The sequence below is a fragment of the Ostrea edulis genome, chromosome 8 (genome assembly GCF_947568905.1).
Source record: "Ostrea edulis chromosome 8, xbOstEdul1.1, whole genome shotgun sequence".
NCBI classification, from domain to species: domain Eukaryota; kingdom Metazoa; phylum Mollusca; class Bivalvia; order Ostreida; family Ostreidae; genus Ostrea; species Ostrea edulis.
Window position 1 is genome coordinate 63,192,901 of NC_079171.1, and position 12,434 is coordinate 63,205,334.

The window sequence follows — 12,434 nt, forward strand, 5'->3', positions numbered from 1 at the left end:
AGATATTACACAAAGTTTGCAAGAAACTTTATATTGTTATATCATAAAGTATTTGATCTATGAAATTTGATGTCCGCATAATTTCCTCATAATGATATACTTTCGTTATTTTTCTTGTTTCCTGATATTTATGACTCGCATCAAATTGTGAATCATTGTTATCAACAAAATATGAACTACTATGACGTAGTCATTTAATCAAGTCAGTAAATAACTAAATAAATAAGTTTATGTGCTACTGCTTTTTCTTTGCATTTCCTCGTGTTAGATTACAAATGCATTATATTAATATATCTCATTTATTATATGTTATCCCGTAGGGATCCGTGTTAGAATAGATCCTCAGTACCCCTTACTTGTTGTAAGGGGCGAATAAATGGAGCGATCCTTCGGGTGAGACGAAAAACAGAGGCCCCGTTTAACAGCAGGTGTGGCATGATAAATATCCCTCCCTGTTCAAAGGCTGTAAGCGCATAACATAGGCCTAAATTCTGCAGCTTTTCACCGCAAATGTTGATGTCTCCATCTCAGTGAAATATTTTCGAGCGGGGCGTTAAACAATCTAAAAGCAATCAAATATGATCAATGGAAATTTCCAGTAAGATATAGTACGATAGAAAATTGACACTTCATTTTACTATGAGCTTTAATACATAAGAAATTTACTCTAATCATAGATAGTATTGAACATGATGCAAGTATACAACACCTGTACAAGGTGTCAAGAATAATTTAGAAATATGAAAATTCGATACACAAATATTCTAATCCATTCTTAAATGACGCAAATATTTAAGATCGACCAGAATATTTTTTCTAAAATCAATGCATGTCCATTCATGTTCATGTCAGAATAATTCAGATTCCTATGCACTGAAATTCCACTGCAGGGTTTACGTTCGGTTTCATAATAGGGCTGAGGTTTGGTGAATCTAAACCAGTCCGACAGGTCGCTTCAGCTGCATAAAAAGGAAATGTCCGGATGTATACACCCATCCCAGATCCATAATTGTCGTTTGGATCCGCTCGAAATTGAAATCCTTCACCAAGTGGACCCGGGAAACGTACGATATTTAGACCAGCAGCCACGTTTCTGGAAGAAGAAAAAAATATGTTTATACCATGTTTTTATTGTGTTGAAGTATATATCTGACGAAAAGCATCATAAGCTAGTGAAATCATCACGTGATATTGCAGAAGTGTCCTTCCTGGCTTAAAATCTGCACTCTTAACAAAGTTGCTACATCATTAATTGTAGTGGTTCCATCAATAAGTCTGCCAGGACAACGAAACTCGACACAGGCCGCCTTTTCCCTTCTGTTGTTTGTAGTTTCGTCCCAAATTAATGGTGCTTTGAAACGTCCGACGTATATGTTGCTGGTATGATCCATCATACTAACACCAGTTGCCTCCAGTGAATGATCTATCGACTATCAAAAACAAATTGCTTTTTTATTATTTTTGTTGTTCGTTTGTTAAACACAAACACAAGTAGACAAAATTCTCTTTGTATCACTTATTCATCGCTTATATATGACATATTCATACGTGACAAGCTGTATGAAGATGTGGTGTTACTTACATCTACTTTCACTTTCATAAAGCACGTTCGTCTAAAGGGACTATTTGCAGGTTCCGTGTACCATGAATTTAATTGATTATGGATAGAATCCCCTGACAGTGAATCACGGATGCCCTCCTTCAATAGTGGTGCAAATTGAAAAATAAATGTAGACTCTGCGATGCATTTCGATCGTCTTTGGTAGACAAAAACAGGTCCTTCTCCATTGAGGTAATTGTTATAATCAGAATCCAGTCTTATCTGTGTTCCATTTGCAATGTTGACTGACACTGCTTGTGGAGGTAAAATATGACGATCACCAGCATAATAGGTTCTCCCTTTCTCAGCCATAAGGTAAACTTCAGAGTTGCAAAAGATTGGCAAACACAAAATCCCGTTATTGTTTGCACTGGTTACCAATGACATTCTGCCTCTGAACGGGCCGCCATTTTTCGTTTTCGTTGCTGCGGTAATTCGGACACCATATTCTGGGTTGCGAAATGTAAAGTCAGAGTATGCTTTCACTCTTACAAAGCATGCATCATCTCTTGTGACTGTGTCGCGAGAAATGACATTACGGTATTCCGTAATGCGACGATAAATCAGAGGCCTATCTGTGTTGATGTTAATGGAGCTTACAAGTCTCGTGTTTCTTACCTGTACTATATTATTCACGATTTCTGTTTGATCTATAATCGGAATAGAATCAGCAATAACCCCCTCAATATTCCCACCACTGGATCTTCTCTTCCGACTTGATCCACTCGAGGAATTATAGGACATTAAACCCCTATCAACCCACTTTCCCGTGTTTATGTCCAAACTATATAAATGCAAATTTTCTCCTGTGTTTGACAAATTGAAGGATGTCGGATCTAGCGACATTTTGATTTTTCCATTTACATATAAAGGTGAACCAGTGGTGTCTTCCACGGATAACTGAACCATACCAAATGTTTCTAAGTCGACAGCATTTCCTTCCTCGTCTGTAAATCTCAGTTCCCCATACATTTCATTTAGGTCATCCAAATTTCGGGTATCAACAAAATGGACTCTAGCATTTGCAGTTCCCTCAAAAGCATTACCGTCACCATCAATAATACTGTCCTCGGCAATTGATAGACTTGTCGTTGATGGTTGTCCTTTCTCCGTTCCAAGAGGTATATCAAAGCCAAGGCGTGTGTTAAATGTTTTTGGTTCGGGTTTTAAAGGAACATGAATATCAATAGAAGTCGTTGTACCAAATGCAACATCTATCACTCTAGTTGTATCCAAGAGTTGACCAGATCTATCATTACGCAAATTCAAAACCACACGTGAAACTTCCCCCGATATTGTGACCGAAAAATACCCTGTGGCTGAAGTAATACCCTTTAGCTCTCCATCTACCATTACCTCACCTCTGTTGAAGGGTACTCTAGAGCTGTTGCGGATACCATACGCCATTCCATTTATAATTGTTGACATTTCATTTTCGCGACATTTGCAGGAGACAACTTTTGTAATCAAATATGTAAACCCGCCATCACATTCTACTTCGATAGATTGCATTTGCGATACGTCACAGCAATGGTTCGGCCACCAATCTTCACATGTCCCGTTGTCAATTAGAGTATTGGTGATGCATTTAGTATTTGGACAATGTCCAACATCTATTACTGATTTCCTGTCTCCGTTATCATTGTAAAAACATCCATTTGGTAGATTTTCCTCTTTCGTTGTCGGTTCCGGATTACAGGTATCAACAGAAGCATCTTAAGATAGTACAAAATTATCAAGTACATTGTTTCAAAATACTATAGCGTTTAAGGTGCATATAGAAATGTTAAAGGAAAACAAATAACAGGCAATATTCCTTCACGAAGTTAAGTATTAATCTTTCAAACAAAGTCAAAACACGGGGTCCAGTTTTGTACATTATAGGAATTTTTAGATTAATGACTATTCGTTACGCACCTTTTTCATTCCTAAGATATTAGGTCAATCAAAACTTTATATTGGCAAAATGCACTGTGATCTATGATCAAAATATCACGGATGGTTCTGTATGGATTACTTTAAAGGATACAATATTGTAGGTTTCTTGAAACTAACACGCATTAGTGTTTCGAGAATTACTAATTGATAATTTATACAGCAATGCAATTGATGGAACACATTTTGTTTAAAAGATCAAAAGATTATGATGGCACTTTATAAATCAAACCACGTAATTTTAAAAAGCAAATAGGGAATACCTTCAATTCTATATGTTTGACGAAATCATTGGAATTTGGATGATTGATTAATTGATTATTTTACTTCTAGTCAAATCATTTTCAGCCATATTGAGACGTCACCAGCTGTAAGTGAGGTGCAATGAATTTAGGGCCATAGTGCTTAAAGTGGGTTCTTTAAAGTGCCAACGCCTCATATCCGAAAAACCCGCGATTTTCGCCCCTAAATGCCGTGCACGGCGGGTGTGACCGGTCAACAGGGGATGCTTACTCCTCCTAGGCATCTGATTACACCTGGTGTGTCTAAGGGTCCGTATTTGCCCAACTATCTATTTTGTATTGCTTATAGGAGTTATGAGATTGATCACTGTTCGTTATCTTCATCTTTCATTCCCCAAAGGAACAATCACGAACTCACGACCTCCCGGTTACGAAACGAACATTCTACGCGATCATTATATTTGTAACATGTCTTATGAAAATACCACAAACTGTAAAAGAATCAAAATTAAACAAAACAGATTTAATGAATAAATGTAAAGAAATTAACTTTATTGAAATCTCATAATTTTTGCTTGTCATATATGTGCGCATTATACATTAATAATCAAAAGGTCAAGAGAGTGAATAGCGAACAATCTCACAGCACATATCAGTGAGTTGGGCAACCATGGACCCCAAGATATGCCAGAGGTGGGATCAAATTTCTAGGAGGAGTAAGCATCCCTTGTCGACCGGCCACACCCGTCATGGGCCGTATATCTTGACCAGGTAAACGGAATAATCTGTAGTCAAATCCAGTGTGCCAAAAAACGGCCCAACAATCAGTATAAAACACGTCAGACAGCATTTGACTCAATGATAGGTTGTATTTGCAAACTAGATTGTTATCACGACCAAAGAAGTGCGAAGTGCTGACTGTAAACGAGACTGTTGAATACCCTTTAACACCAACCTTGTCAGTAGCATGCATTGATGTAAAAATTGAATACATCATCCTTTAATATTGATTGATTGATGGATGTTTTCCGCCACATTCAACATTTTTTTTACTTATCTGGTGGCGCCCAGTTTGTATTGATGGATGGAGAACCCAGATACAATATACCTGGGGTGAGACCACTAACCTTCCACAAGTAAACTGGGAAACTTTTTCACATTTATCGGTGCGAGCGAGCGAGATTCGAACCCACGTCGACCAGAGATGAGAGGCGGTGTGATTTTGAGCGCGATGCTCTAACCACTCGGCCACGGAGGCCCCCATCCTTTAATAAGTAAAAGGCTAGCACATATACAAAGTTATGCTTCCATTTCACGAACTTAAAGTTTCAATTGTTTGTATATTGTGTTGTGGCAAAAATATCTTCCCTTTTGTGCATTTTGTGAATCACAATATAGCAAAAATCTCTCAAATATAGATTTGAAAGTTATTTTGATAATAGTGAAAACTTATCAAATTACATAAAGTGAAGATTTCGAACTTCTTTCCAAAACAATCAGCTTCAAATCTCTACATAAAAGCAATATTGTAATTTTTCTTGTGAACGTGGTAAATGAGCGCCAGATCCTGTCGCATATATGATTTAAACATGATTCAGTGTTTTAGAAACACAAGATCTATGTAGTTATTTGATTGATCACTGTTGGTTATCCTCACCTTTCAACTATATATAATCGATATGCATGTGTATTTTTAATTGCATGTTTCCCTAATATCAAATAATATTGCTTACTCGGTTGCAATCCATCCACTTATTTCGGAGATATTACTAATCAGGCATACCTCTAACGTCTAAAGTGACACGTTCTGACGAAACAGATCCGGCCTCTGTTGTAACTTTACAAAAGTATGTTCCAATGTCCGATTTTTTAACTGAGTTGAATAACAAATTGCCATCTGTTCCTCTTCCGGCTAATATGCTGTCGTCTTTAAACCTGATTTAAGTGGATAACATAGTAATATTTTGCAGAAAATGAGGTACCGCTACAAAAGATTACTTGGGCTTTTAGATATGATGTTACAGACGGAAGCACCGTGTCACGGAAAGCATTGGCAAAATGAATACCCATCACTACTATCGTTGTAAGCGCCATTTATAGATCAATTTATTGGAGTTTCGTTAAATGCTCTTTAGTGACTGAAAACTTATATAATGGGACAATAGATATACAAGAAATGAATTAATTGTCAAGTACAATACCATTGAAAATCTTGTGGCATGGGAAATCCGTTCGCTTGGCAACAAAACGTTGCTGACAGTCCTACAAATCGGATTTTTGAGACCGGTTTTCTGGAAATCCATGGTTTTTCTGTCAAAATACATTGTACACAGAACACAGTACAGTAAGAATTAAAACTTAAAAATCTTTCATACACAATGTTAAAATGTTAGGTTTATTATAGGTAAGAACAATGATTCTTCTTTAAACAAACCTAGTTTTCGTATTTCAAAATTAGCTTCCCAGTGCGTATTATTCAATCTCCGAGGTGTGACATTCTGTGTCGAAAAACCTCCTTTCTTTACAAACACAGAAGTGGAATTGAAACATATGTTTGATACAGTATAGCGTCCACGAACATTTGTAGTGGCAATAGGACTCCATGGGCGATAAGAGAGAAATATGTCAACTTCGGCTACTGAAAAGTTTGTTCGGTCATTCACCGTTCCAATGATGGTTGATGAAACACATTCACAAATTTCACAATTCGGACTGATATTTCCACCGTCAGGACATATTCTTGCACAATCTGAAAAAAAATCGATACCTAGTGAAGATATTGGGATCATGGCATGTTTTGACTAGTCAACAGGGGATGCGTGCACCCCTGGTGTGTCCTGGGCTCTTTATAAGATATATGAAATTGATCACTCTTCGTCATTTTCGTTTGTTCATTTAATACTAGAATTTGGTTCATATATGTGCGCAGAACCATCACTTATATTTTGTTTCATACAAACCAGGACAATTCCAGGTAGCGCATTGTCGTGTTTCTAAAGAAATTCCAACACATGATATCCCCCCATACATCGGTGGAGGGGACGTGCAGGTTCGGGTGCGCCGTTGTGTCCCTGTGTTGCATGTTACACTGCAGTCAGACCACGAGTCCCAGTAAGTCCATTTTCCGTCTACTGCATCTAATTAAAAGCAAAACCATAGTGTAAATTAACAAATAATTCTACAACCACCTTTCAAAAAGCGAGTTCATAAACCAGGTTTTCCGGCTCTTATTTTAATGAGTATTTTGAAATTGGAATACGACCTATCATTGGGTTAAATGCTGTCTGACGTGTTTCATACCAATTGTTAGACGTTCTCGGCACACGGATTTTGACTACGGGTAACTCCGTTTACCTGATCAGGATATAGGAGTGATGGTGGGTGTGGCCGGTCTAGAGGGGGTGCTTATTTATCCTAGGTACTTGATCCCACCTCTGGTGTGTCCAAGGGTCCGTGGTATATTCATGAGTCCGTGTTTGTCCAACTATCTATTTTGAATGCGCATCTGGTGCATCACAATTGGTACCGTATAAGTTTTACATTATGACCCCTGGGTCGAGGTTTCTGCTGGTGGACTGTTAGTCCCCGGTGGTCTCTACAACCCAGTAGCTAAGTACTTCGTTACTAGCTTGCAAATACGGATGTATATTTAATTGCTGTTATAAAATTTAGAAATTCCTTTCAAAATGAAGGATTATCTCCCTCATGCATAGCTCTTATCCTTAGACGAATTTGACTCCACTTTTTTGGCACACTGTCTTTCCCTATAATAGTTCCAAAACTGAATTGTTATTTCGGATTTCAAACATTTCGGTTGAGCATCACTGAAGAGACATTATTTGTCGAAATGCGCATCAGGTGCATCAGAATTGGTACCGTATAAGTTTTACATTATAGGGGTTATTAAATTAATTACTGTTCGTTATTCTCACCTTTCATTCTTCTACTACACAAAATTTGAAATATTTGTGTTATTTACTAGATAATGGGGAATGTCAATTGGTCTTTGTAAGAAAAACCTTGTGTGGATATATTTTTCGATTGTTTAATCAATAAATGAAACTTACCATTTATAGAAGCATCTGGTGGATTACCGCGGTTGTCATCTGTAAAAACCGTGGCTTATATTAATAAGATAGCCAACTGCATTTATGAACACAGCTACAAAGTTCTTTATGAAAATTGTTCTTTTTTAACATTCATAAAACCATCGTATCATACTTCTAAACAGACACTAGGTTATTTTCAGGCATAATAGGTCTAACGGGTACGAATGTATAGGAGATTAATTTTTCAAATGGATCGTTTTGAACATTTTATATTTTGCCTCTTATGCGATCCTGGCCTAAAAATTCTAAAAATGTATTGTAAAAAATATTCCAACTTGATTTTCACATAATTGTTGATATGAAGGTATATAATTTTAACGTGTGTCATACTCTGTTTCAGAAACAAAAACGTTTAAAAGATAGTTATGAAACTAATAGCCCTGTTGCAACTTGGTGCTTTTTATGGACATCTATTTTTGAAAAAAAAAAAAAGAAACACACACATCACAATACCATATCAAAGAAACATACATCACAATACCACATTAATTCCGCAAAATTAATCCAACAAATAACGTCGAAGATTTTATAAATTGTGACTGACAAACACGTAGATATTCATAATATTTTATTACAATAATACTTATTTCAAGTCACACACATATGAAATTAACCAATAGGTGTCAAAGCATATCTTCTTTCTGTATCAAGCAACGTTATGCAGATTTATGTAATACTTTTTATCATTTTGACAAATTTTGCATACACGAGTAAATCCTAGCATTCAAGAGATTTATTTTCAAAAACGTGTAATTATCTAAATATTTTCCAACATTTAGTTTACACATGTTATATGCATTGAAACATCTCTAAACCGGTCCCTAAGAAAACCGTTTCTCCCTGAGTATCGGCCGATTTTTAAAGTCATGGCAGAAATCTTACTATTTATTTATAAAGAAATTCTTACAAAATCGACCACCCACTGGGAACCAGACAACGGCCACTTTTTGGAGAATATTTGTTAACAAAGATGTGTAATTTACTTTTATAATACCGACCACTTCTTGAAGACCAGAGGATTTTGGCCAGAGAGTGATCAAGATCGGCCAGGTGTGAATATTGACTGATCGACGGGCCGGGTGGGAAATTATCAACCGGAGGTGTGAAAAACACGTGGTCTCATTAATTTATATAGTTTACTCGTGTTGTTAATGATAATTATCAAAAGATAAATTAATTTTCGTGATCCCCATAGACTTAAAATTCCTAAGAAATATCTATACTACAATTTCATATTTACTACTGTACTTTTCAAAAACGTCAAAACATATTTGTTAATGACATAAGCGATGTATGTATAAACAGAGTCTTTATAGGTAAAAAGAATTTCAATAATAGGCCTTTGTATTTTCTTTATATATTTTGTTAAAGATATTCAGTTTAAAATTAGATAAATTCAGCGAGAATATTTCGAGTAAGTAGAAGCAGATTAAATTGATATCCGTATAAAATTAATCATAGACCACCATATCAAAGTGAACAGTACCTCTTTTGTGAAAGTTGAGATAAATGTCTTTAAATGCTAAATTCTCGGTAAACCGGCCACCCCTCTAACCGGCATGGGTTTTTCTTTCGGTCCGAGAGCCGGCCGGTTTAGAGAAGTTTCACTATATATACTTACGTCTGTAAACACTTTTAAGAGAGCCCTAGATTTTAACAACATTAGATTCCTTAAGTTGTACTTAAGTTTAATTAAAACTAGCATTTTATCACAATTGGATTAACACTCCAAATTACAATGTTATTGTTTTGGGCTTGCAAATCATCAGGTTATCCGGACACGTTCTATTCGTTCACTTGTCTGAAAAAGTGCAAAAGGGGTAAAGAATGACGTAAAGAAATTCCCAGAGGAAGAGTTCATAAATAAAATACTTCATAAATCTAACCTAATTGGTCACGTTATCGATCATTATCTATATAATCTACCGCAAATAATGATTTTCTTTGAGAGACTCCTACCTTTCTTCAGAATGACAACACCCAGAATTACCCCAACAGTCGCAATTACTCCAACCACGACAATGGCACCAAATATCAGGGCTATCTTTTTTTTCGCTATATCAGACGATACAGCGACGATTGTAGGTTGTTCAGTTGTGTGGACATATCTATCGTCGAAAGAATTGAATTTTACACTAGAGCTCATTTTTCTTGAGCTCGGAGTGACAGTGTTTCAAATCCCTTTTCGGAGGTTTATATATATCTATATATATGCTTAGTGTTCCAAACATATACATACTTATAGATAAGTCATTCTATATACCACCAAGATTTACGGTATTTGAGTTCAATGACATGCAAAATACTCATGTGAAATATACAAAACGACATCTGAAGTAGACCTACGCATATATCATTGATAGCAATGTTTAAGTTATTTACACAATCTTTACAAGCCAGATGACATTGATGACATTTTTTTCTTAGAAGAAAATGCAATAAGATTGCTATTTAGTCAACATACAAATAGAGACACGGGTTTCTTAGGGACATAGAAACTAACAACTCAACTGCATGACAAACTGGATGAGTTTAGCTTTTCCATCAAAAACTGTCCAATATTTATGTGGCAATATTTCATTACCAGCTGCATATAGTGTTTATGTCCTTCAACTGATTCGATACTCTAGAGGTTGTTCTGGGTATTATCAGTTTTGTTTTAATCTAGCTAGGTTACCGGCAAAGTTGATGTTACAGGGGTTTCAAACATCTCGCTGAAAGTCAGCATTTCGCAAATAAAAATAATTTGGCATGACAATACAACCTGTCATTTGGTCAAATGTGTTTCATAGAAGATGATCCCCATTTAATTTGAGGTCACATGGTCAAAGGTCAAACTGGACATAGGGATATGCTGTCTGTTCCATATATTGATAACCATTTGATTGACAGACATCGAACTTGGTACACTGATACATCTTCAGGAGAAGATGACCCCTATTGAATTTGAGGTCACATGGTCAAAGGTCAAACTGGACATATGAATATAATCTCCGTTCAATATCTTGAGAACCCTTTGTTTGACAGACATCAAACTTGTTACACTGGTACATCTTCAGGAGAAGACGACTCCTATTGATTTCCAGATCACATGGTCAAAGGTCAAACTGGACATTGGAATATATTGTCTGCTCAATATATTGAGAACCCTTTGCTTGACAGACATTAAACTTGGTTCTTTGGTATATCATCAGGAGAAAATTACAGCTATTGATTTTGAGGTCGAGTGATCGAAGGTCAAGGGTCAAACTGGACATAGGAATATACTGTCCGCTCAATATCTTGAGACACCTTTTGCTTGACAGACATCAAACTTGGTACACTGGTACACTGTACATCTTCAGGAGAAGATGAATACTAATTATTTTTAGGTCACATGGTCAAAAGTCAAGGGTCAAACTGGACATGGAAGTATACTGTCCGCTCAATATCATGAGAAACAAAGAATTTTCAATTAAACCCTACTGATTTTGGGGCCACATGGTCAAGGGTCAAACTGGAAATACGAAAATACTGTCTGTTCAATATCTTGATAACCCTTTGCTTAACAAACATCAGACTTGGCACATTAGTACATCTTAAGAAATAAATAATGTCTATTGATTTTGAGGTCACATGGTCAAAGGTCAAACTTGATTTAGGAAGATACTGTCCACTCAATATCTTGAGAACCCTTTGCTTGACAGAAATCAAACTTGGTACACTGGTACATCTCCAGGAGAAGATGTTTGAGATCATATGTTTAAAGGTCAAGGGTCAAACTGGACATTGTAATATACTGTACGCTCAACATCTTAAGAACCCTTTTCTTGACATACATCAAACTTGGTATTCTGGTACATCTTCAGGAGAAGATGACCCCTATTGAAGTTGCGGTCACATGATCAAAAGTCAAGAGTCAAACTGGGCATAGGGATATACTGTCCATTCAATATCTTGAGAACCCTTTGCTTGACAGACATCAAACTTGGTACAATGGCACATCTTCAGGAGAAGATGATCACTATTGATTTTGAGGTAACATGTTTAAAAGTCAAGGGTCAACCTGGACATTGGAATATGCTGCCCGCTTAATATCTTGAGAACCCTTTGCTTGACAGACATCAAACTTAGTACACTGATATATATTCAGGAGAAGATGACTCCTATTGATTTTGAGGTCAAAGGTCCAGGATCAAACTGGACATTGTAATATACTGTCCACTCAATATCTTGATAACCCTTTTGTTTGACAGACATCAAACTTAGTATACTGGTACACCTTCAGGAGAAACTTACCCATATTGATTTTGAGGTCAAAGGTCAATAGTTGAACTGGACATAATATATATCATCTCCTATATCTTAAGAATTATTTGCTTGATTGACACCAAACTTGGGACACTGGTACATCATCAGGAGTAGATGACCCCTATTGATTTTAAGGTCACATGGTCAATCCACTCTTGACCTAGGAATATATTGTCTGCTCAATATTTTGAATTGTTGATACTTCTATCAATTAAATGATGTGTGTGAATAACCCTTTTCAATTTTGCACCATGGGGG

At 36.4% G+C, this 12,434-nt stretch overlaps 1 protein-coding gene across 1 annotated transcript; it reads right to left on the reverse strand.

Moving 5' to 3' along the window:
* Positions 1 to 639: 639 nt before the first annotated feature.
* Positions 640 to 10,064, reverse strand: LOC130049249 (cartilage intermediate layer protein 1-like). The gene is made up of 9 exons (XM_056146628.1): positions 9,846 to 10,064; positions 7,845 to 7,883; positions 6,738 to 6,914; positions 6,212 to 6,526; positions 5,979 to 6,087; positions 5,561 to 5,712; positions 1,583 to 3,315; positions 1,186 to 1,430; positions 640 to 1,093 (listed from the first exon to the last, which is right to left on the reverse strand). Exons 1-9 carry the CDS (start codon positions 10,030 to 10,032, stop codon positions 859 to 861), a joined length of 3,192 nt encoding a protein of 1,063 aa, XP_056002603.1. The 5' UTR covers positions 10,033 to 10,064; the 3' UTR covers positions 640 to 858.
* Positions 10,065 to 12,434: the final 2,370 nt, after the last annotated feature.